This window comes from Echeneis naucrates, chromosome 1 (assembly GCF_900963305.1).
Source record: "Echeneis naucrates chromosome 1, fEcheNa1.1, whole genome shotgun sequence".
Taxonomy (NCBI): domain Eukaryota; kingdom Metazoa; phylum Chordata; class Actinopteri; order Carangiformes; family Echeneidae; genus Echeneis; species Echeneis naucrates.
This window is the reverse complement of record NC_042511.1, coordinates 1,801,953-1,828,909: the sequence shown is the minus strand read 5'-3', so window position 1 is coordinate 1,828,909 and position 26,957 is coordinate 1,801,953. Positions and strand designations below refer to the sequence as shown.

General features: G+C 46.3%; 1 protein-coding gene across 1 annotated transcript in view; it reads right to left on the bottom strand.

Annotated features, from left to right (window-relative positions):
• Positions 1-26,957, bottom strand: part of cacna1ab (calcium channel, voltage-dependent, P/Q type, alpha 1A subunit, b) — a 114,967-nt gene that overhangs the window by 82,137 nt on the left and 5,873 nt on the right. Inside the window, exon 2 of the mRNA XM_029502526.1 lies at positions 16,076-16,384. Within this exon, the coding sequence (XP_029358386.1) occupies positions 16,076-16,384 (309 nt within the window). The remainder of the gene's footprint in view (positions 1-16,075; positions 16,385-26,957) is intronic.

Genomic DNA, 26,957 nt, shown 5'->3' with positions numbered 1-26,957 from the left:
TTGTATTTACCGTCGACAGCCACAGCTGTCAAATACAATGTCTTTACCTTCTTCGTGCTTTATCTTGACCATTATTATTGTCATTATCAGATTTTGAATCCATTTAGTAAAAGCTTCCGTATCCATCCTTCATCCTGAGCCTTTCATTAAAAATTTCTCCAGCAGCTCATACATTTTATCCAGCCAAAGGCATCACATCTCTCTACCATCTCTCTCTCTCACACTTAATCTTCCCTCCTTCTCTTTTTCATGCTTCCCTGAGTAAAGGCCTCTTTCTCTTCCATCTTAATCTACACCACTTGTGCCGGGAGATATTCTTCCCCTTTTTCCATCCATTCTCTCTCTCTTTCTTTCTTTCCGTCACTTGTTCCCTTTCCTTCCATCTCACTCCCGCTATCATACAATCTTTAACTCAGCCAGGCCGACGGCTACGGTGTCAGCATCTCCTCGCTGGGATGGGAGGAGGAGGGAGGATGAGGAGGAGACGAAGCAAAATGGAGTGAAGAGACAAAGGAAAGAGAAGGAAAGGAATAAAAAGGACAGATAGAGGAGTGGATGAAGGTAAAATTTGGAAAAGGGAAGAAAAGAGCGGAGTAAACAGAAAGGGGGGGGGCAGAAGTGAAGCCGGATCTCAGCAAATGGCACATAAAGTCATTTTTTGCTTCTTGTGCTACACAATTCCCCATTTGACTCACCCCTAACCCCTTCTCCCTCAGAGGGTGAGGCAAAGGGAGGCGGAGAAAGGTTCAACTCCTCTCTCGGACCAAAAGAGCATTTCAATGACACAAAAAGCTTAAAAGGAGCAGACGAGACACACGAAATGTCCCAGAAAGCGGAGAGCTATTTAAATGTAATCCCACAAGACGGCGTTTGGATTGCGGGGAAAGTAAAGATGGGAAGGAAGGAAGGAAGGAGGGAGGGAGGGAGGGAGGAAATGAAAGAATAAAGACTGGAGGATGGAGAAACTGCAAAGTTGGATAAATGCACCGGACCGAGAAAAAAAAACAGACAGAAGATGGAGAGATGGAACAAATAGGAAGAGTTGACATTTAAGAAGTGAACTCCTGAAAAAGATGATGAAGTCGGGGGGGACAGAACGTGAAAAACTGAAGAAGAAGGTAATGAAGGGGAGAGAGAGGAGAGAGAAGGAGTGAATAACAAATATAAACGTGTAAGCAGGAGAAGAGAGGGAGAGATGGAGGTAAAGATAGACTGAGAATCGCAGTATTTTTGTCATTCTGAGTGAGAGGGCTCCATAAAAGTAGGTTACCGTCAGCAGACTACATGTACCATCTCCATTTTAGTTCTGCTGAAGCAGCTGCAGTGAAGCTGAGCGTGCTCAGTGAGCCTGCAGCTGAACGGTTGGCTCCAACATGAAAACACCAAACGGTCCGTCGAAATGGGTTAAATAATCTTCTATCAAAGAACACAAAGAGTTTAAAGAAGCTGTTTTTTTTTTTGTTGTTTGTTTTTGGTCGTTTTCAGGCGTAACACGAAGACAGGAGTTCATCTGAGATGCTGCTGGAACAATTTCATCCTGACTCAGGTAACATTCGAGATAAAATTCAATTCCTGGCCACATTATAAATTATGAACATCATACTGATACACACACACACACACACACACACACACACGCTGGGAAAACTCGGGGCTACAGGTCGACCAGGCAACGTCAATGAGATCTGATAGGACGTCAATGGAGGTGCACTCTGAAGAATGAGCATCCAACACAGTCGAAAACACAAACACACACACAACACACACACACAGTACTCATGGACACACAAACGTGCAGGCCTGATGTGTGAAGTGGGCTAACTAACATCCCACAGCATCCTGCTAGCTCAGCAGCCGTAAAACTGTCGAGAGAAGTGATGACCGACTCGTCTGTCTTCTCTCTCACACACACACACACACACACACACACACACACACACACACACTTCACCTTAGCCACAAATCTCTCAACATCCCCTCCTCCCCGTCACTTGCTCAACACACTTAGACACTCGTGCAAACACACACAAACGTGCACATGCCCATTCCACACAAGTGCTGCAGACAATGACAGTTTTGTGCATGTTGTTGCAACAGACACATATGTGTGTACACAAACTTCACACCAAGAGCGGATACACACACACACACACACACACACACACACAAACCAAAAAAAAAAAAATCAGCACATTTTTAAACATACAAAAGAAAATAAATAAAAGCACGGTGGTTGTCGGTCTCTGTGTGGAGACCTGTCCAGGCTCCAGAACCCTCCGTGACCCGGAAACAGATCAGAGGTAGAAGATGAACGAATAAATGAATAAAGTGGGAAAACTCCTTTCAGATCTGAAGCAGGTAAATGACAATAAAAGTTTGTAATATTCAGATACCACAGTGACATCCCCCACATCACTGTGAAAATGTTTCATTTAAATAAAAACAAACGAAGTTTTCAAGGAGGAATCAAAGGTTGGTCGTCCAAAGCACTCCAGCATTGAAGCAGCGCTGCCTAAGTTTATAACATTTCTGCAGTTTGCATGGGCCGTTTTTAAGGTCAAAGGTCAAATCATCACTGAAGAGCACGCCATGGCACAGAGGGCACAAGACGAAACAGTTCAAGGAGTCAGCCTGACCTTCGATCATCATAGTTGGCTGTAAAGTCAGACGAGCGGTGGTTAACGAAACCTTCGAAATGAGCCCCAGCTTCACTGTTTACATGCGCAGCGGGTACACAAACAAACCTCCGTACCTGCTCGCTGCATTTCTGTTGTTTACCTCAAGGTCACTCCAACCACAGATAGACGCTGTCGGCATGATAACCCTCCAGGGTTATAGAGAATTACAAGTCTGTTATTGTTTCTTAAAGAAGCAGCCAACTTTGTCCTTTTAAACTGTGAGGACCAAACTTTTTCCAATCACAAAAAAAAGATTGTTTTAACGTGACTCATTTCACAGTCAGGTCGGTGGGTGTGTTTTTTCAGAGAGCGGCAGAAACGACCTGAATGTTTAAAAAAATAATGATTGTGTGTTCGGATGCTAAATAAGAGGAAGACGTTAAATAACTAAAATGTGACGATGAATACAAACAAATGGACTGAATCCATGTAAAGAGTCGACAGACGGACGGGACAGTTTGAGCTGATAAAGTCTCTCTCTAGAACATTCCTGCGTTAAAGTTTCATATTTTTCTGATCCAGGAACAAAATGTGTAAGCTGCACACTCTGTGTGTGTGTGTGTGTGTGTGTGTGTGTGTGAGACGGATACTACGATCAATGTGATTCAGTTTCACTTGGCTGTCTGAAGCAGACGGCGGTTACACAACGCGGCTGCATGTTACTAGCACAACTATCACGACTGTTACTAGTATCATTTCACACTTTCACAGTCACTTTTTTGACTCACACGTCTATATCTTCCTTCCTCCCTTTTTCAAACGGCTTCTTTCCTTCCCTCGTTCCTCATCGGTCTTTAAATAAAAGCGTCTTGTCGAGTTATGTCAGCCGCTTATATCCTGTTAGCTGCATCTGCTGTATAGATAATGACTGTACACGCACACGACTCTGTGTGTGTGTGTGTTGGTGTGCGCGCGTGTGCAAGGTGATTGGCTGATAAATGATGAATGTCCAGGAAATGAGGAGTTCAGCAGCGAGGAGAAGCAAACTCATGACATCAGCAGCTTCCACATTCGTCACTGAATCACATCTGCAGAACGCAGCTCCATCCCGTTGTGTAGGACGCACACACACAGACACATATTTTCAGGCCAATCACATGTAAAAAAAACAAAACGTTGCATACGTGTACAATAGGAGACCTACAGTGTGTGTGTGTGTGTGTGTGTATGGGAAGACAAGGCCGGTTGTGCTCGTGCTGCTGTGGTGACTCATCAGCACAGTGAATCACACAGATCTGATTTAGAAACAGACTGCATCCACCTGACTGCTGCTTCCACCAGCAAACACACACACTCACAATCAGACATGCAAAAACTGCACCCCCACACACTCTCATCCACATTCCCTGATGAAGACAGATATTTAATGTTTGACTGAAATCATCTTTGTGTTTTTAAACGGTCTGCAAATCAAATCTTTTCTTTTACCGGAGTGGAGACGCCGCTTAAACAGCATCCACACAGTGAGAGAATAATAAATCACCACGTTAGATCACAATAACAGCGTCGTTTGACTGTTGACAGCCTTCAGAGCCAGATGACCACCACAACTGGACTAACGGAAACACGTCGTCAAATTAACTACGAGAATGAAACCGATCAGTAAAATAAACTGTGATTGAATCATGCTGTCACTGAATATCAGCCTCATCTGCATGAAGTTGGCTTGAAATCATTTTATTCCGTCTAATGAGTATGAATGATATCAGTTCAATGTGTTTTAATGTTCTCATGTTTTAAAGGACCCCCATGTAAGTTTAGCTATCGCAACATAGTTTAGCATTAGTTAGCGTGAACAGATTTTTACTCTCCATTTAGTCAAAAAGTTGCAAGCGGAGCATCAAATTTTGTTCCTTTTCTCACCGGAGGTGGAAAACGACCTTTCTGTTTTTCTTCTTTCTCTATCGACAGTTTTCTACTGAAGTTAGCATGCTAACCAGCTAGCCCCAGCCCAGTTGGTCCATCTCATCACTTCCTGGTTCTGTTGTAAGTAGCACATCATTTATGATAAAGACTGATAATGCTAACTATGTAGCAATCACTAAACTCGTAACCGACTTCTTTAAATTACAAAAATTAGGGTCAGGGTTAGCCTAGGGTTAGGGTTAACCCTGACCCTAGGCTAACCCTGGTCAGGTGGTTGAGTTAAAGAAAATGTATCTGACTCCTTTTTTCTGTTTCTTCTGTGTTGGAAAAATTACATCATGGAGCTTTAAGGATGTCTTCAAAAGATAAATTTGTTTTGTAGCCAAACAGACACAACAAATGTGACTAAAACTCATATGTACTGTGCATATGTGTATATAATTGTAAGCGTTAAATAGGAAAATGAAGGTTCCAGATTAGAAAGAACAAGATTAACACTTAAAATCTGCCTGTAGGCATCAACACTAGTGGTTAATTTAGCATTTCCAGTTTATTTCACACCGATCAGCCAAAACATTTTTGACTACCTGCCGGATTTTGTATAAATCACTCTTTTCCCGCCAACTGCGTGCCTGCCTTTGTTACTTGGCTTTCTTTGTGTATTTTGATATCGTGTTTCTATTGAAACATTTCCTGCAAACAAAATCCCTCTGGGGGATTTGACCACGTTAAAATGGAACTGAATTGCAACCGCAGATAAAGACGTGGAGCCTTAAAAACTTTAATAAGGAGCCGACAGCTGGTTATTCTGCCTCCTTGTCCTCCTTTAACGCTAAATCCGTATTACACTGCAGATAAGTCCTGAGCAGAAAAGAAGCCCAACTTTAGCCCGCTCCCTCCCCGATGATTCTGACTTCAGCTTCGAGGGATTTTGGCACGCACTGATCTCCAACGCCAAACCTTTCAATTACCAGGTGAGCTCAGAGCGAGGAATACCTGCCTGTCTTTCGGGAAACGTTTCAGAGCCAGAGACGAGCGAAGGGATGTGCAGTTCAAATAATTAGCCCAATACCAGAATCCCCTGTCGCCAAATAGTTAATTAAAAGCTCATCGGGTGTGTGAACACGAGTGAAAGTGTGTGTGTGTGTCCAGAGGATTAAAAGACGGTAATTATAATTACGTCCTCTCTTCTCTGTCTCTTTTTTCCCACCTTCTTCTAGCATGTATTCTCTTGGCCTTTTTTTATATATATACACACACACACAGATGAAACAAACACACACACAGACACACACTGTGGACCAATGTGGTCAGAATCCGAGGTGGTTTTCTTCCAGTTTTTCATGCCAGCGTGTGAAGTAGCGGCGCTAACAGAAGGAGAGGCCTCCCCGTCACCGCCATGACTCACGTTTTCTCACGGTTCCAGAGCGAAAATGAAAAAAAAAAAAAAAAAAGCATCATCATCATCATCAAAACTCTTAAATGGACGAATGATGCTATGCAAAAAAAAAAAAAAAAAACTGAAGTAAGGAGACATTTTGCCAGATTTAATCAGTTTGAAGTCGCTTAATCATAATTTTACTGCGCGTCTCTCTTTCTGTTCCACACACACGCAGAAAAAGGAAAAAGCTGTGCTGCAAGGAAGCTCTAAAATAGCCCTCCATAAGGTACTGTCCACCAGGAATACAGCACAGTCGTCATGGTAACAACACTCCAGGTCCGGCTAATCTGAATTTTGATTGCCATCCAAACCGCCACATTTGTTGTTGTTGTTGTTGTTGTACATAAAGTACAGAGTAACAATCAAATCGACTCTATCAAAATGATTCATTTGAATAAATTTAAATATAAATCCCCCCCCCCCATTCCTTCTTCATAGTCGAAACCCGAGACATGCGAAGTATTCCCGACACCGACCTCCCCGTCCGCTCTGATCCAAGCAGATGACCTTTGACCCGGAGATATGAGGCCAGTATTGGCGCGGGGACCCCCGTGGCTACTGCAGCGGGCCGACTGATGGAGATAAGAGTCAGACAGTGCCGACGCAGTCCGGTTAAACCAGAGCCAAGCCGGTAACTTCAACTTCTCACACATAATCTCTTTATGTGGGACGTGGTGACATTAAAGAGGGAAGATAAGTTACATTTCTGCTTCTGCTAAATTTAGCCTGGTGGTTATTTTAAGACGATTATTCTGTTTCACGTGCAGAAAAACAAACCTAACAGGTTTAACAGATGAATCCAGTGTTACTGATGCAGATGAAGAAACTCTAATTGAGCAGCAGCTCGTTAATCCGACATATTCAGTTAAAATTTAGTGGTTAATTAAACATATTAGTGAGCTGCTGGACAACTGGACGAATGTGTTTGTTCATTTGTGTGTTGACTGCGATCTTCTTCCCTCTCACTGGTAGGTTCGGCCGACTGTCGGTTAGAGGGGAAGGTTGTTATCGACCAATCGCTCTGCGAGACAGAAATCCTCTTCCGTGTTGCGTTGATGAGGTCAGACGGACATTCGTCTGACTCGGATGATCTCAGAGGTCAGCAATCGAGGTCAAGGGGGGAGGGGGGCAACAAACAGCGCTTGACCTTTTCCTCCTCTTCCATTTATTCATTCATTCATTCGTCTTCTCGCTCAGCTGTCCATCACAGAGACGGACAGAGACCAACAACCACTCGTTTGTTTGTTTGACCAACGCCAAACAAGCGTTTTAATTGGTCTAACCCTCAAATTCACCCAGAAAGCCCCGACTGGTCTTTAGCTAATTAAACTGTCATGTCACTTGCCTCAGCATCTTTTGCCTCTGGGGGCTCGTTGATTGACAGCCGTGCTGACCCCAGGGCCCGCCCCCTCAGAGCGACGGCCTTGGTCAAGTGACACACGGACTCCTTTTCACTTCCCTCCGTGTTCTCCGGATTAAAAAAGGTTAACGTGCAGAACATGAAGTCTTTTTCTCTGTTCCAGCGTTCAGCCGCCTCCCAAACTGCAACATGATGGCTTATCTGCTCATTTTCACATTTCTGGCCCGAGGTCACGTTGATGTGATTTCGGTGCTGATCTGGCTGATGTTCTGACTCCTGATCACCACTCAGGGATTATTTGTTTACATCCTCCATTACTTAATTCCATTTGTGTAATGATGCAACATACTTTTATTTTCTAAATTTATATCACATCTAAGGAGAAAAATCTAATTTCATGGCAAATTCAATCTGTTTGGTATGATCTATTTTAGATTAGGCAAATTTTAATCATTATTTTTATACTTCACAGAGATTCTCATGTCAGGTTCATTTGAAGGTGGCCTGATTATTTATTCCTTTGTGTTTTTTAATCTTTCTCGATCATTAACAGAACGTCAAACGTGGACGTCCAGCACCGAGCGGCCTGTGGAAATCCAACACCTTCAGTTGCTACGGCAACATAATAAATGTTGTGGAACGCATTTCTGAGCACCACACATGTGTGAAGCGCCGTCAGTAAACATCCAACGCAGACGGATGGACAAGAAGAGGAAGGAGGCAGGCAGGCAGGCCGTCTCTACTTAGCCACAGCAAGGAATGATGGGTAATGGAAAGAATAGCCTGTAGCAGCTGAGGAGCGTACGGCAAAACAAAACCAAGTTTCAAATGAGCTTTTGATACACACACATATTTATATATGGGTGTCTGCACTTGGCCCTCTTTCTGGGGAGAGGCACCCTCGGCTGCAGGCGGGGGGGGGGGCAGCTCAGATTAAACACACTCTCTCTGCCTTCCATCCTCCGCTGGATATTCCTATCAGTTTTCCTTCCTCCTTCTGTCTCTCTCCGATCTGCTCGCCACACTGCAGTCGACGAGCGAAGCAGCCAGAGTAAAACCGGAGGGTGGTGGTGGTGGTGGGGGGGGGGGGATGGAAGGAAGATGAGAAGCTGAGAGCGTCAATAGTCCTGGTTTTTCTGTTTGTTTGTGTTTTTTATAATATCCTCCCTCCTCACATCATCTCCTCCTGTCCTCGTCCAACCTCACACACCACGCTCCTCTCCGGATCTATCTGAAACCTCCAATAATGTTCTATCTATTGCAGCTCAATTACAATAATTACGATCATTAAGGTGATCATTTCCCGACGCTACCATTCATTACTATGGCAAAGTAACTATTAGAGGCAGACCGGCGTAGATGGAGGGGGTGGAGGGTCCTCGCCCGTTCTTCCCATCCAGCCCCCTCCGATTCCTTAAATCCCATCAGCACAGAAACCATAAGGTAAGCATGAAGAGTCTCTAAAACAAGTCAGCAGGTTTTCAAAGTCAGAGTCTGTGACACTAAATCAAGAATATAATAAGATGAGTCTGCCTTTACAGCGTGAACAATTCTTTTTAAAAATGTTTAAACCATCACACGGACATCAACACCTTTTGGGTCAGAGAAGCACACAAACCGCGGTTATCAAAGACTCTCATGCGGCGACGGCAAAGCAGCTTCAAAACTGCCCTACAGAAACGTTTTGGTGACGTCACAGAAGATATTTATCTGAAGCACATTATCACTGACTGCTGGTATCAGAGGGAGAACAGACCAAACTCTAACATCGGACTGTCATCGGCAGAAAAAGGATTCGGGAAAGTGTTTGGACAAAGGACAGACGGTGCTCCCCTTCCGGTCGGAGTTTGGTTCAGTTTGGATCATTTCTGTTTTGATGAGTTAAAGTGGTGTCAGGGTTTAGGACCGATTGACTGACTGTTGGCACGATGAGCTGTAACGTGAACAAACAGCTGGAGCAGCTGCAGGTGAAAGAGAGGCAGAGGAGCTCTTCACGGACGTGAAGCAGCTACTTGAATGAACAGTAATGGGCCGCTGAGCGTCAGCTATCTTTAGCTGAACCTCGGAGGGCGATGAGATGGTGGAACTGCCCGCCGGTAATTACTAAACAGTGGCTGGGAAGCTCCAGCTGGGGGGGGGTCCAAGATGAAGGTTGTGCAGGAGACGAGCAGCGATTAACTGCAGACTCTTAGCTATTTTTGTGTTGCGTTCCTGCTCCGTCAGCCAGGCCCCTTTGGATCTCTCCATGTGCCACCTGGATGGGCAGTTTAACACCGAACCCCGTCTTCCTAAGACGTCCGGGATAGAAAATAAAAACCTAGAAGTTAAAAGTGTCGCTGTGAGCTTTAATGTCTCGCTCTCCTCCGAGGCGCCCTTCGAGGAAGACTGGATCCATTAACCGGACGCCATTTTGAAAACCGCCTGGCATAGTTTTGGGATTGAATGTGAAATAAATAATGCATTTTCAGGAGATGACTAAGACGTCTTGAGGAGCTGCAGACTGGATTGCAGGTCTACGGGTTTAGAAAACCCGCCCACATGCAGGAACAGCGCTCGCTGATCCATTCCGTTTTAGGAATGGGAGAGTCCTGAGTGAGAAGATGGCCCCATCCAGGATGGTGGTGGTGGTGGGGGGGGGTGGGGGGGTGGGGGGTTAAACCCCTCCCTGTTGGTATTTGGATATCAGCCCTGCCTCAAAGGTTGGTTTCTTCTGTGTCTTTGTGTATCCATGTGTGTGCATTTCTGTGCATCTGCGCCTGTTTTTGTGTATATTTATGGAACCCTGAAAGCCTGTTTGTGTGCTTGTGAGTGTGTATGTGTGTGCTTGTGTGCATGGACGACCGTGTGTATGTGGCGTACACCTTTGTGCGTCAATCTGGTCTATTCTCCCTATTTTACCTCTGCCTCGCTCTCCCTCCATCAATAGAATAAAAAAGAAAAACGCCACCACTGAGCTTTTCAGCCGAAGCAGCTCAACACAACACACACACAGAAACACACACACACAGAGGCTGGCTAAAGGCCAATCAATAATTCACATAGTGTAGATTGAATGTAGATCAGTGACTCAACATGGGGGGAAAACACTACGGCTGTCCACCTCTACTTCTTTCCGTCTCCATCTTTCTCCACCTCTTTTCTCTTTCCCAACCTCCATCCAGCTCTCCGTATCGTCATCTACTTCCTCCTCATCCAGCCTGAACACGACATCCTCATCCTCTCTCACGTCATATAGAATTAAATGCATTCTGCCATTTAACAACGCAGCATTGGGTGACGTAACAAGCAGCTGAGCTCTCTCACCGTCATTTCCCTTCATTTTTTTTACCGTAATGCTGAGCTGACAGGTTTGTGAAGTTGTTGTCGCTCCTCGTCGGTTAAAGTGTGGCAGCAAAAGTGTGTTTCAAACTGCTGCTGGTAGAACACTTCCAGGCTTCTCCGTTTCAATAAAAATATTTCTTCATCGACAAAGCGGCTCTGCCAAGATGGCGACAGTGAAGTCAACCAAGATGGAAACGTAACGCCTCGTGTTCATCGTCGACGGCTCGGCTTTTCCGGAAACATTCAATTCTCCTGAACAGTTGTTGAGTTCAATAAAACCAAGATCATGCTAGATGGATGTTGGAGCCTATTTTCATTCACTAATTGGTTGCGAATGGTTAATTTGAACATTTGGGGCGTGTTTGAGTTGACTTGCGACGACGCACCCCTCCCAATCTTCCAACATCTCTGAACCAACAAGAACAACGACAACAACTCGGCAGTTAGTTTCCTCTCAGTAAATTTTTGACTCCTGCAGACTTCATGCACGCACACGCAGAGCAGCAGCCTACACACCGAGCTGAGGACAGGACGGCAGGGGCATCACATTTCAGCACAGCGAGACCCAGACAGACTCACACTCACGCACACGCAGAGAATTGACGGTGAGGATCACGTATCTGTCACAAACAGCCATCACGGTGGCGCTGGTCTGTGCGTCAGGACGCTGGACGGAGAAATCAGATGTGATGATAAACTCAGCTGGACCAACCAATCACAGGAAGCCTCTGTGGTCGCTGCTGTCTGGCACTTACTACACTTCGTTGTGTCTTCATCTGTTTGTGTACATGTGTGAGTCCTCGCTGCTGTTTGAGCGTTGTTGTGTGCGTCCATTAGCAGGAACACACTATAAATGTGTAATGCAGAAAAGGCTGCTGGGAAAATGCAGTATTTGATCCATGCTGCTTCTTCCTCTAATGTTTTAAAAACTGGAAATGCTGCGAGCCCAGCTCATTTACTGGAACGCACACATAGTCCAGAATCTAACGGACGGAGAAACCACATCTGAGATTTGTGCAGCATGACAAACTGGACATTATTGCGGACCAGCATGCAGCCTGACAGATCCTCCTACAGTCATACACTTATGAAAGAAACGGTGAAGTAATGCAGATTTTATTTTTCAAGCACAGATACAGAGAAGCGCTTTGTTTTGTTCTTCATATATATATAAATCTTTTTCTGGTGAAATTGCGCTTTAATGGCGACTTATTTCAGTTATGGCTCGACTGAGATTGTGCGATATCAAGGCATCAGCGCTATGTCACCAGATTGTGTCACTGTAAATGAGAGCAAGAGAGAGTGTGTGTGTGTGTGTGAGAGAGAGAGAGAGAGATTGCACATCGGAGCGTGAACGTCCCAAATGGTGCTTTTTTCTGCCAACCACTGGGCTGCACTGACTGTGTGTGTGTGTGTGTGTGTGTGTGTGTGTGTGTGCGTGTGTGTTGGGATGCTGTACAGCCCCCTGAGGTAAGTGATCCTGCTGAACAGGTGTTACAGTATCACCTTCCCCCACCCACCCACAAATACAAACACACAAACACTGACACACACTTCACACACAAAAAGAGCTATCAGAGCCTCCGTCAGCCGTGACTGATCTGAACGGATCTGCTTGCTCCACACCAGACGGATGAAGTCAAGCCACCAGCTGATCTGATAGTGTGTGTGTTTGTGTGTGCGTTCATGCATCATGTATGTGTTTTTTTTTTTTTTTGTTTGTTTGTTTGTTTATGCATGTGTAAGCGTGAAATCACGTGATTTCAACAGCCACATGCATGTTTCCATATATATGTGTACTTCCTGTCAGTTTTCACGGCACACTAAATCTCACACGCATGCAAAGTTTCGCCCAAACTGACATTTTCTGGCTCGTTCTTCAGTCTGAAGCAGCTTCGGGCAGAAAAGCTCAGAGACACTGACTCATCTGGAGGAAACTGACCGCGACACAACGGGACAGATGACGCCTCCGCTGAACTGCTTATCTGATCAGCAGAAAGTTATTCTGATCATTTATCAGGAAACAATGACAAGGAGGCTTTGCTCCTTTATGATGTAATCTCACAGGAAATAAAATCTTTACGATTTCAGCGTTTGTCAGACAAAATGAAGCCACATGAAGATGTCGCAGAGGTTTCTGGGAAATTCTCACCATACGACATTTTCAAGCCAAAACCATAAATACAAATATGATTCGATGAGTGAAATCATCATTAGTTGCCACCTTATTCGTCACATCTTTAAATTATCTAGTGACGGACACGACGGTCGCCATCTTGTTTGCAGAGCAGATGGTGAGTAAAATTTTTTCAGTCAAGTGAGCAAAGCAGGTGGTCATTTTTTTCTTTTCTGGTGCTGTGGGGCGACATAACGCTGGGCAGTTGTACACATCGTGTCGTGACTCGCCTGCGTTTCATTTCTTCTTCCTGTCGCTGCCTCACACTCGAAACGCCACCAGGACTGAGACCAAGAACCAGTCCAGGACCAGAAGAGTGTGGAAAAATACACCGACAACAGACTCCGAGAGAGAGAATGATTCATTCATTCATCCATCTTCTTCCTCTGATCCGTTTCCGGGTCACGGAGGGTTCTGGAGCCAATCCCAGCTCACACTGGGCGAGGGGCGGGGTCACCTGGACAGGTCGCCTGTCCATCACAGAGACAGACAGAGACCAACAACCACTCAGAGCTACGGACAATTTAGTCACCTATCAACCCAAACACGATGTCTCTGGACGGAGGAAACACGGAGACTCCGCACAGAAAGGCTCCAGGCCGGGAACCGAACCCACAACCTTCTACTTGTAACCACGATGTGGCCGTGCTGGAGGCGGCAGCAATATTTAATGATTTTTATGATTTTCTTCAAACTGGGACGATGGAAGTAACTGGTTTGTAGTTACTAACTGGACTGGTTAACGGCACAAAGTGGTTATTTCTTACTTCCATTTGGCTCCTTTTCTTTTCCTTTTTTTGTTTCCTACAAACAATCCTGTCATGACAGAACCTGAACTGGCTGAGTGAAAGTGACAGACGAGGGAAGACAAAATGGGAAAGAAAAATAAGAGGAGGGAGAAGATGGAGGACAGAAGATTTAAAGCCAGATCGCAGGAGGGAGAGGTGCAGTGGAGAGGAAAAGATGAAAGGCGTGGAAGAGGGGAATGGGGGGAATGGGGGAGGGACGTATAATGAAGTCCTCTGGGTCTCTGGTGGAAGAAGCCACAGCGCCTGCCAGCCAACGCCGCCCGGCTCAGCGCAGATGGCGGCGTGCTGGGATACGCTCAGCTCGCTTTCAAATCAGGAAGTGGATGTTCTTTAAATCTCAAACTGCTTTGCAATGAAAACGCACTGATGTTTTCTGGAGCCGCCTGCACATCCGTGGCGTTTGGAGCGGGCACGCTAAGACGAGATATTAACGTCGGTGAACAGGAAAATTTTGAATCTCAATTATACACAATCTGAAAATTTTGCTCTAAAGAAAACAGGGAGTCTTTTTGGATCTAATGTTTACACCACACAGACTCAGAAAGGTTTTGATGTATTTTTCATCTGTTTTCATATCTTGTAATTTGATATATGTAACTTTATAACTTTAGATCTTTCCCATGAACTATTCCAACTCTAAACAGGAAGTTTCAAGATAAACATTCAGCTAATGTACATTTTTAGAATGCAGGTTTAAAACCATCCAAAAAAAAAAAAAGGATGATCTCTATTTTTATAAGACGATGAATTTCCTTTCAAAAAAAAAAAAAATTGTCAGAAAAGCCAAAACTGTTTGGCAGGAAGCAGAAGAAAAACATTTAAAGAACCTCTCTGCCAAAAGGCAGCAGCTCCTCTCTACCAACAAAGTCTGGTGTTGGTTTCATACATCTATTCATCTCCAAATATGTTTCTATCGTAGACAGAATATCAGGTCGCACGTTCATGTGTCATATCGCATTCAGTATAAAATGATTTCCCTCTCTTTGCCAACTCAGCTGTTAGTTTGATGACACAGAAAACATGAAATCTGAATTTTGAGTTTCTTATTCATGGAAATATATCGTGTACAGATAAAAAGAAAGGAAAAGCTGAAGAGAGAAGAAAAAGAAAAAAGTAAATATTAAAAAATGAAAGAAAAGATGTAAAAGGTTGTGGTTTGGTTAATTTCACACACACACAATAAATACTCTCTCACACACACACACACACACACACTTATCATGTGACCGACCCGCCTCTGCTAATGAAAAATATCAGAAGAGCTGAGGGACTAAAGCTGATCAGGAAGTAAAGTCTTCCTCCTCTTCAACCACAGCTTTAAGATTTTTAAAGTCTTTACGACAAAGTCTTTTTGTTCTTTACCACACGTCATTCCTGTAATTATAGAAAACAGTTGAAATGTGTGTAGAAAAACTAATTCACCACTAAATTAGCTGAACTGAGTGCTGATTGAATATAAGACGGCCCAGCAGGAGCACCACGCTGCCATCTAAACCGACTTTGCATCGGCATCACTAACCGGTTATGTGCCTGATGTGGGACATTGTTGTTCATTCATGCAGCCTCTTTTTAAAAAACGATAAAGTTTTGGTGAATATTTTCTTCCATCAAAGGGACAAAAATAATAACAATAATAAAACACCTTTAATTTATATTTCATTCATCATCACCCCCCCAATCCTAACCTTAAATCTATATTGGTGTGTCAACTTCTTATTTCCTGTCAGCTCTTGAGTGACGGCCTAATAAACTGCCCCCAAAAGGACAGAAAACTACCCCATCTGCCCCCCCCCCCCACCACCCCCACCCCCCTCCCTCCCCCCCCTGCCAAGCCAAAGTGCATTAGATTTGACTGGAGAGCGGCCCTTGGTCAGTAATAATTAGAGAGAGAGCATGAGAGTCATTTCCTCTCCCCTCTGGTTGCGTGGTGCTTAAGCCTTCATAATGCTGACATCAGCACTCAGCTCTGACTACAACTACAACACACACACAAACACACACACACCACACAGGTCACTAACAGGTTTTGAGCGAAATGTTGAAATTCAAGATGCATCTCAGTCACAAGCTGCTTCACACTGATTTCTGTCTGCTGGTGTCATGACAACCATCATCATCATCATCATCATCATCATCATCATCCTCCTTCATTCCATCAGTGGCAGGACAGCCTGAGACCACAGAAGTGTGACACACAAACACACAAAAGAGCTAAGCAACGCAGTCACACACTAACACAAACACAACACAACACTGCTAAAAGAGAAGCAAAACCACAACTTCCATCCTGCAGTTGTGCAGATAATTCAACACCAAAGCAGCACGCACACACACACACACACACACACACACACACTCACACACACACACTCACTCACACACACACCCTCCCTCAGTACCTTTGGCTGGCTTTTGAAAGGATATGGCCACTCTGTGATCTTCTTGGCGTATTTCCTCACCACGTTGTCTTCGCTGAAGAGGAAGAGGGAGCGGTTGACCGTTAGGCAGCTCTGCCGGACGGGTATGGGGTTGTACAGGGCCATGGTCCGGGCTCTCTGGGCCATCGACTGCTTGTACATCCGCTGCGCCCCGGGGGGCCCCCCTTGCCTGCTGCCGCCGCGGCCGGGCCCCCCTTGTCCGCCGGCACCCCCGCCACCACCGCCACCACCGCCTCCTCCTCCTCCTCCTCCTCCTCCATACCTGTTGGGCAGCTCGTCTCCAAAACGCGCCATTCTGCAGACACCAAACGCCAGAGGTTAGGAAGGAGCCGGGGGGGGACTTCAGAGTGACACCTCCACATGCCACCACCCCATCAGCCTCTTCTCCAAACACACATGCAGGGCTGGAGTTGATGTCTCTCTCTCTCTAGTCTCTTCCTCCTTCCTGTCTATCTGCGTCTCTTTCCCAGATCTTCAGCGCCGAGAAGATACCTCCATTTGAGTGTGGAGAGAGGAGAGGAGGGAGGAGAGGAGGGAGGGAGGGAGGGAAGGAAGGGAGGAAAGAGGGAGGGAAGGAAGGGAGAGGAGGAGGGAGGGGAAGCGCACGGTGTCTCTTGCCCGTGTGTTTGGAATATGTATGGGAAATACAGCGATGTGTTTATGCAGTTTCTGGCAAATAAATTCTCCGCCAGGAAAAATAAAATAAATGTTTTGGGTTTTTTTGTTTTTTTTTGTTTTTTTTGAAAAAACACACTTTCTTCCTCTTTCTTTTTTCTTTTTCTTTTCTCAGTCAGAAAAAGAAATTGTTGTGTTCTGTCGGAGCATCAGCGTCGAAGAGGAAGGCATCCTGCTGGGGTTTTGTTTTGTTGTTGTTGTTGTTGTTTGGTTGTTGTTGTTGTTGTTTTTTTTTTTTGGTCGGGAAAAACCTCTCCAGGAGTGAGCCGGTTCCTGCATTTCAATAAGCAAAACACATCGATCTGCTTAAAAACACGCGATGAGGCTGCATAGCTGTGAGTTTCAAGAAATATTGCAATCATCTCCGCTAAGTGAGCTCCTGTTCGCCGGAGACTGCGTCTTTTTTATGCCTCTCTCAACAGCCCAGTGCATCTTGACAGGATCTGCAGATCTCCCCCCATCTCTTCCCCAGGTCCCCCCCCCCCGTTTTTTTTTCCTCTCTCTCTCTCTCTCTCTCTCTCTCTCTCCGCCTGCCTCCCCCCCCACCCCCCAAACTCTCCCCCACCCGCCCACCCACCCACCCCCCTTCCTCCCCCTGTGCGATAAAAATAGAGATAGATAAAGAAGTGGGGAATCTTTAATAATTCATTTCTTCTTGTGCCATATATCCGCAACGTTTGATGTGGCACGGCAGATTAGCCCCCCCACCCCCCAGCCCCCACCGCTGCCACCTCTCAGTGCCACCGCGCCGCTCGGGTTACACTCCAGCAGAGGGGGGCTTCCCCGAAATCCGAGCCTGGTGACATTTGTTGATATTTGGTGATGGACGGTGCGGCATCCCCCCCTCCTCCTCCTCCTCCTCCTCCTCCGCGTCCTCCCCTTCCTCCACCACCTCCTCCTCCTGCCCCTTCCTCCTCCTCCTCCTCCTCCCCCTCCTCCTCCTCTTCCTCCCCCTCCTCACCAAGGCGTCGGTCACTGATTTTGGGCGTGATTGCGCGCACTTTGGAGACGAAAATACGCCGGTCCTCAATCTATCAATTTATAATCTTCCAGGCCCGCCCCCCTCCCACCCCCCAAAAACCAACCCCCCCCCCAACCCCTTCCCCCCCTCAAAAAAAAACAAAAACCCTCTCACTTCCCTCCGACAGGAAGAAAAAAAATGAGTTGATGAAATGGATGTCCACAACAATCATCTATAATCCAAACAGCGGAGCGGGAGAATCCCGGACTGGCAGGATCCGGAGGAGCAGGTCGTCGCTGGGGGAGGCGGAATCATCACCATCATCAATTCTCTGTCGGCGGTTCGGGAGCGTTGAAGAGGCTGCTGGCATCTTCTCCTCCTCCGCCGCCGGGCAGAAACCGTGCAGCATCCCCGCCCTGCAGCATCTCACCCGCGGCTCCCCGAAGCAGAGAGTGGCGGTCAACCCCGCAGAGCTCCGGCGAGTCCGGCGTCTCTTCTGCCAGCGTCTCTCTGGCGCTCCCCCTCTCTCTCTCTCTCTCTCTCTCTCTCTCTCTCTCCCTCCCTCTCCCTCTCTCTCTCTCTCTCTCTCTCTCTCTCTCTCCCTCCCTCCCTCCCTCTCTCACTCTCTCTCGCTCTCTCCAGCCCCCCTTCTCTTTTTTTTTCCTTTCCTCTCTCCACCCCCCCACCACCCACCCACCCCCACCCAGCCAGGCTGCTGGTTCCAGTTGGAGCTTCGGGAGCGGAGAAGCCCGAAGCGCCTCCCCGGCTCTCTGTGCCTTCACCCCGGTTGAGCTGCGCGCAGATCCGTGGCCAAGGTTTGCAGGGCAGGACGCAAGGTGGACCCCCCCCCCCCCCCATCACCCCCCAACTCCAACCGACCCCATTCTCCATAAGGCACGACGGAGATGCAGGGGCGTCCAGGTGGACGCAGCCATGGGGGACCTAAGTCCAGTCTTATAGACCCAATGTGTGTGTGTGTGTGTGTTTGGGGGGGGGGGGGCTCCAGAAACCATCCAGATTCTGTTACAGTGATTAGGGGTTCAAATTAAAACCCCCCATCTGAGAAAAGACTCATGGTGTCAAAAATCTCCAACCACTCAGCCCAACTCACCCCAAACTCATCCGGCCTGACCCTGAATGGGGGGTGGGGGTGGGGTGGGGTGGGGTGGGGGGGTTCTCATAGGGATTTGTGGGGATCCTCCAGGTGAAACGTGATCCGGCCTCCTTTAGTTTTTGTTGGCGAGTGTAAATGATTGTCCTTTTTATCTTCCAGCCCACAGATCACACTGTTATGTAACCCAAATCTATCAGGACTCTTTGGGACACCAACAAAAACAAAAAGCTCCTGCGCTTTCTTTTGACCACGAGCTAACTGTGGACTTCCAAAAGAGTTTTATAAGCCTTTTTTATTATTATTTGTCTGTTTTTTTTTTCGTATTTTCTCAACCGATGAAAAAAGATAAACTAAGTTGGACCAACATTTCATCTGAACAGCCAAGAGGAGAGCTGGGAGAGTTCCTCGTTGTTTTTGTTTTTTCATTACATGTATTTTTTGAGGACTTTCTGTTATTTTGAGGACATTTTGAAAGAGGTTTTTCTCTTTTCTTTCCTCTAAGCCGTCTGTCAGTCTGGCTCTGGCATCTGAGTCCTCTTTGATGCAGTTCAGCAAGCTGTTTTTTTGGGCTAAAGCAGCCAAGCTGTCAGCTCTCCCGAACAGGGAATATATGAAGGTGTGGAGCTGGGCGTATGGTGAGAACCCACAGTCCAGAAAATCTTTCTGAAGCAGCCTATTTTCGGTGTTTTTATAAATAACTGTTAAAAAAAAAAGGACACAAATTTTAAAAACCACCAAGTTTGGAACAGTGACGCTGTCCTTGGTTCTGAAACAACCACACGTCGCTGTCCAAAGTTCTGAAAGCTGAAAGGAGCAGTTCACCTCCATCAGGCTCCAGGTGGAGGAGGGGGGGAGGGGGTCCTGCCCCTCCAGCCATCTGTTCAACGCTGAAAGACTGTTCTGCAGGTGACCACCCGTTATTTAGAGATCCGATTCCGCTCTCAGAATGAGTCGGTGGGATACTGGAAGTGGACCATATGGTGGATCTGAAGCGGAACTGCAAGACTGAGAAGAAGGCGACAAAGTCTTGTGAAACTTTGTTTCAGGGATTAACCGGTGTGCCCCTCTACACATTAAACATTAAAGTCCAGAGTGCGTCCCTGTTAGCTGTGATTTACTTAACATGGTCAGAAAAGCAGCAGCCACTCGGCCCAGAACAGGAGCGACCCTCTGTGCTAATCAAACAACCGTCCGATGTCTCACTTAAAAAACAAAAGAAAAATCAGTGACATGCACACACTGGAGTGTCTCACCACTCCAGCTCACTCCAAACTCAGCTGAGTGCATTTGTTGTCGTTTAGTTTTGTTTCAGTGCATTCGTTGTTGAAACTGGAAAAGCAATCTTCGTCCTTAATAAAACAGTTTAAATACATTTTCAGCTCCGTGTCTTGTTGACTCTTGGGAGATTTTCTGAGGATGCAGGATGAGTGAGTTATCTCTCCTTCTCCCTCTGACTGGGCTCAACTGAGGTCAGGCGGTGTGTGTAACCCCCCCCCCCCCACCACCCCCACCACCCCCACCCCGAAGTGATCTCAGATGCCTTTCCGACGTCACAACGTGTGTGCATCACTGGATTTGCTCTGTATTTGATTCCCGTAGACCGGTAGGTTGATAACAGCTGCTTCCCGCTGACAGGGTGGATGTGAGTGTCGGGAATAGGTGGTGGGGGTGGAGGATCAGCCTGCCTGTGATTTGTGCGATCATGGGAAACCACGCAGTGGTCGGTTACCGGAGATGACAAGCACCCCCCCCCCCCCCCCTTTTCCTCCTCCTCATGCTGCTGCTTCATGCCCCTGCAGCTTTCCCAGCTTCTCTCCCAGCGTGCGTGTGCGTGCGCGCCGCTCGGGGAGTCGTGCTGGGGCCCCTCATGCGCTGCATTGTCATTCAGGGAGCGTTCACACAGGCAACCCCCGCAGGAAGCACCTCCCCCTTGAAACAACGCCCCCCCCCCTCCCCTCCAGACACAGAGACACATCATCTTAAGGCGGAATGATCCCGTCAGCACCGCCGGACAGTTTTCCTGCAGAATTAGAGTTCATCCTTTTGAGAAGAGTCGGTCTCAGCTGCTGCCGTTCCCTTGAAGGCTAATTTCAACATTTCCCTTCAATTTGGGTCTCCTCCACCTGAGCGCAGGACTGTCTCTTAGACAAACAAGTTTAATTCAAAACTAAATGACTGAAGAGCTGCAGACTGAGTCAGCAGCCTTTTTGTACAGCGGGGGCACACAACACAAAATCAACCTTTTGAGGTGTTGCTTGAGTGGCTGAGTGGCAACAGAATGAAGAGACGCTTTTCAGAAACCTGATAATAACATTTATCTGTGGAAATATGAAGACATTTCCACATCTGAACAGCCAAATATTCAGGACGTTTTTCACAATAACTTCCAAAGAGGTCTGCTCCACTCCATAACAAAACAGACAGCAGTCAGCCAGATTCAGTTTAAAAATGAGAGATTAATCAGTGCAATTCAGCAAACATGGAGCAGCCCAGAGCAGCTGACGTGTACTGTTGTTTTTCCTGATCAATGAAGAGCCAGAAGATTAAAATCCTTCAATAAATAATTAATAATAAAATGCCAAAACCGCTTCCAATCCAGCTTTAATGAGAAGTTACATATAACTTAAAACTACTTAGCTCACAACTTCTTTTTAAAAAAGTGTTGGCGGAAACAGGAGTCAAACTCTGCAGATTAAATTTGGAGATCTGCTGAAGCGCAACACAAACCTGCCATTTTGCTGTGAGCGCACAACTAAGCCAAAGACACGCACAAAGACACGCACAAACACACACTCTTGTGAGGTTTGACCCAAAATGCTGATGAGCTGAGTTTTACTGGACGAAAAGAACGAGGAGAGTTTATGGTGATGATGCCGTGTGAGAAGGAAACTCAGTTCTCATGATCATTATGTCAAGTGTGTGTGTGTGTGTGTGTGTGTGTGTGTGTGTGTGTGTGTGTGTGTGTGTGTGTGTGTGTGTGTGTGTGAGAAGGGGAGACAGAGTTTGGAATGAGGGGGGGGTTGCAGATATAGCGAACTGATGCAGGATCCAAGCTAATTAGAGGATTGCTCTTTTTTTGGCTCGTTCTCACGCCAGCTCAACCTGTATTAATTGATTGGCTGGTTAATGGAAGTGGAGAGAGGGAAGAGGAGTGAGGAAGAGGAGGAGGAGGAGGAAGAGGAGTGTGCTGGTCTCAGCTAATGGGCCCCGCTCTGCCATGTGGAGTAAGCATTCTAGTCAGAGAATCAGCATTATAGGACAGATAGAAAGTAAGAAAGAGGGAGGGGGGGCAGAGAGATCAGAGAAACTAAATCTGGCTGAGAAAGGAGGAGAGACTTTTTAGATTTTATAATGAAATGAATCACGATGGAATATTTTCAATATTCAATCGATTTCACTCGGGCTGCCTCGGTTCTGAGACAGTGGGGGCCTGACATGGAGTAAATGGTCCAGTTGGTCTGGACTCAGACCGGGACCTCCTGCTCAGGCCACAGTATGCCCATATGGCAGATTTGGGCCTTTTAGAAACGCTGCTGGCCCCGTTTTCATTCCAAAACTGTGCTTTAGTCCGGAAAGGGACGCTTTTGGAAACAAAAGCCGCGTCCCCGTTTAGAGGCCAGGATCCTTCACAGGACGTGGCCCACGCCGTCAGCTGTGTCCTCTCATGCTGCTGCATCACAAACTGCAGCACCTTGACAACATGTGACATCTCTGTGACAAAATCTTGATTCAAATCAAGCCTTAGTTGTAGCTTTAGCTGCTGGTTTACATGCTGCCATTCCGAAACCTCCATTTTGTCATTTGAACTGTCGCCCTCTCTATGTCTTTTTTTTTTATTATTTTTATCTGGAGTACTCCATCCTGATCGTTGGGTGCAATTTGTCAATCACACTGCAGCCTCTGGTCTATTTTCCTCTAAACGGAGCATTGTTTAAAAAAAAAAAAAAACGTCATGTTGGATTAAAGATTTAAAACTGGAAACTGAGACCACAAACTTGTTAGGAAAAAAGTTACTGTGCCAAAAAAAAAAATTCCCATAGACTTCAATACAATCTGACTTCTTCTTCTTCCAACCAGTGGAGTCGCCCCCTGATGGTCATTGGATAGAAAGCAGGTTTGTGCACACTCCAGTTGAGAGATGAAACAAAAACCAATCATTTTCTAAAACGACATCCACATTTTCCAAATTATGTGAAAACTTTATTGAAGAACAAACTAGAACCACAAAAAAAAAAAAACTTTTCTCTTCTAAAACTGTGAATTTAGCCCAAAAACATTCGCTGTGTCACGTGGTTCTTCATGGGCCCAGAAGCAGTTAGCTCTGTAAAACGGCTTTACAGAGCTAACGGTTCCATCGTGTAGTTTAATGTTGGAGTGAATGAAAAACTTTAAATTTAACGACAGAAACTTCTATTTCATGTTACGCAAGCCAAACCATTGGAATAACACTTATCAGGACGAAAAATGATTAAATCCACAGGCAGCATAAAGCACTCTTGCCTAAAACCGCAGGTGAAAATAACATGAAGCACCTCGAAGGTCAAATCCGAGATCCAAAAACCTTTTGGGAGAAAACCCAGAACGCAGCACAATGCGTGGCAACCGGCCAGAGTGTGAGGCACGGCCAACGGAAAAGGCAAGTGAAGCACGTCAAGCCCATATGTCCCAGGATGTCCAACACCGGCCGAGGGGCCGTACGGAGCATCCAGCTGGATCCGAGCTCACCCAAGCAGGACCGGGAATACGCTTTTGTTAACTTTAAGTTCGTGTTAGAAATTACAGATAACAACAACGACAACAATAAGCAGCAGCCTATTAAAAAAAAAAAGACATATCAGAGAAATGAGCTTATTCAGGTGTGAGAGATGAAAGTGAACTTACCTTTTAACATAACTGAACTGCTTTCCTAAAACCTCCCTGCCACGACTACGGCCGGGTTAGACGAGGTGCAACTGCAGGAAACATCATGATTAGTCATTTTAAAGAGGCTGTAGTGTGGGAACTGCTGCTGCTCGCTGTGAGTGAGTGAATTATGACTCCCAGTGCGCCGGCTGATTAAAGAGCACAGTCAGGACGATGCTGTGTGCCCCCCCCCCCCCCCCCCCCCCCCCCCCCCCCCGAGGCATCTCTCTGTTGGTCAAAATCAGATCTGTCTTTTGTGGGAGATGGACGGTTTGGTAGGAAATGTGTTTTTGACGAGACGAAGAGGTCGAGAAAAACGGGGTTGGGGTCCGAAAGAGGAACGAGTTGGAAGATGAATCATGACACAGATATTCTGTGAGGAAGGAGGTGGGAGAGAGAGGGGAGGCCGATGGACGCAGTTAGATGACCTAAGTGGGTCAGCTCGGCGTCCGGCTCAGTAAGGCAGACAGAGAGGTTCTACTTCACTGCACAGACAGGAAACATCAGCAGGTCGTGCTGCTGTGTCGATGTCGCACAAAAAAACAAAAAAAAAAAAAAGACTCATTTAAAACTGACCGCGTTGTTCTTTTCTCCACGAGGTTGTGTTGGAAGGTGAGAAGTGACAGCTGACGCCATGGGCCGTAAAAAAGAAGTCAGATTCTGCTGAAGTATGAAATTATCAGCTCAGTAAACGTCTTCCCAACGTGTTTATGGAGCAAATATTCTTCTTGTTTCAAAAAGTTTAGGATGGCTGACGGCAGAACTAGAGGCTTCAAAATGGCCGATGGAAATTAGCTACTTCCTCCCCACTCCGTCCCGTGAATATGTTAAACAAACATGTTTGTGACCACAGATCAGCACTTCCACCTGCAAAAGGAAAAGTAGGACACAGCAGTGATGATCCCGGAAGAATTTGGTGCAATTTTTCTTTTCCTGACACGACAGTGTGTCCACAGCTCGGTACGAGTCCCAGTTTTCCCAGAACAGAGCTCCAGTAGCCCCCCCCCACCTCCCCAGTGTTGTTTTGAAGACTGTGATTTGTTCTCATTTCAGAAACTCCAAAATACAAACTAAAGGCGTTAAATCCGCCATTGGGTGACATCATGAAACCCCGAACCAGGGTCAGACGGCTTTGTTAAAATAATTCACAGGTCTGCCGTGTCTCGAGTGTGAGAGCAGGCCTGTGTGGTAAACACCATCTCTTCAGGATATATATGCATCCCACTTCAAATCCAACAAAAAGCTCCACAAACACGTGCTGAGATTCAATTCCCCGTCCGGGCCGGCTCAAAAGAAGCAAGGCCAGGTGGAGCAGAGACTGACGGGAGCTTTTGTCTATTTATAGTCCTGCACGTTGGACCGAGCCCTCGGCTCTCCAGGTGGTTTCCCTGCCTTCTGCCAAAAAGCTCTGCTGCAGGTAATGAGGAAGAAAATAAAAGACAGAAAATAAGTTCAAAGTCTTATTCCTGCATCAGGACGGGTGTGGGGCTGAAAACCAGAGCAGAGATAAAGAAGGAGAAAATGGGCGTCCAAAAGAGGCGAGAAACAAAGTCCGCCTCTTCACAACAATAATACACCTTTAAGGAAAAATAATCTGGAGATCAGGAGGAGGGAGCAAATAAATAAGGTCAGATAGGAAAGTGAGAGAAGAGCGATAGAGGAGGAGACGGGTTTGAAAGGGAGCGATAAGGAGGTGGAGGAACGTGGACAGAAGGGGAGATAAGGAGAAGCTGAGGAAGAGGAGGAGGAGGTATGGAGAGGTGTGCGTGTACACTGTGGTCATGTTGTGTTGTGTTGTTTATTTCCATGAATGTGTGTGTTGTTCACCTTCACCTCCCTCTCACTCACCTTGATTCACATTTCACCTCCTCTGCTCTCAGCTGCCCCCCCCCCCACCTTTCAAAAGGGGTAAACATAATATGAATAATAAGGCAGGTGGATTTTTATATATTTAAAAAAATAAAAATCTTGCTGAGCGCAGCTGTAATGCGTTTAAAAGCCATCGGAGGCTTCAACTCAATTACTCAGTCGATATATCAAACAAGTCTAAAGTGTGTGTGTGTGTTTTTGTGCCATAAATGTCCCGAGTGTAAAAGGTTTCATTGAGAAAAAGCTGAGGCATGGAGGATAAGGCGGCGCCCTCGCTAAGTGGGAGTGGCTGGCAGCCGGCCAATCATAAAGAGGCAGTGACCCTGAGTGACAGCCGGAGGGAGGGAGGGAGGAAGGAGCAGATGTCATCCATCAACCACAAACGATGCCGCCATCTTTGAGCCAATCAGGGAAGGACTTTTTCCCCCTTCCCACCATGAAACAGGGAGCAGAAAGCCTGAAATGTGGAGTCCAGCTGAGTCCGACGTGGTTCCTCCGTCACTAACCAAAGAAACGGATGAAATGTCGACTGAGGCTAAAATCTTTCCGAACCTCCACCACTTCCATTATGATCTGCAGGCAGTGCCCCCCCCAGCTCAGAAAGGGCTGTGTCATTACAGGAAGATAGCTGTGACTAAGGCCATTAGCTAATTGATAGGCTGGCTGTGTTGGCTGCTCCGGTCGGGCTGATGCAACAAAACAAACACACCCAACGTCTGTAACAATCATCTCAGTCCCACAGACGTCCACTCAATACTTCTGTTCCTTGACTTTTTTTTTTTTTTTTTTTTTGGGAGGGGGGGTACAAAGAATAAAAATCTAAAGTTCTTCCTGCTGAATTAAAAATAAAAAAACATCTATGTGCGGCCCTTTAATTTGGAGAGTAGCTCCAACCAAGAGGAGCAAAAACATGCTGATCATGCAAAGCTGCCATCATCAGCCAAAATGTGAATTTGGTCTAATGGAAATAAAACGGCTCCCCGTCTGATTTACAGCCTCTCTCTGTAATGGTATATAAAGTGGCGGTAGGAGTTTGTTTCCACTCTGCATTTCATCACGAGTGTAAATTTTGGAGGCTGAACACCAACTTGTGCGTTGTTCCTGATTGTGGTGTGTGTGTGTGTGTAGGTTTCTGTAATCTGCTGCTTTCTGCACAGCTCAGTCCTCAGAGGGAGCAGACACCCCCCCGGAGGTCTCCTTATTAAAATAAAGGACCAATCAATGATTTCTAAACCTTCTATTTACTCAGGAAGGGAATTTGCTGAGCAGTCAGACTTTTTCTCTGCAGCACATTTACATATCAAACCTCCTCCTAATAAAATTCAAAACGAATGACACCCCGAGGAC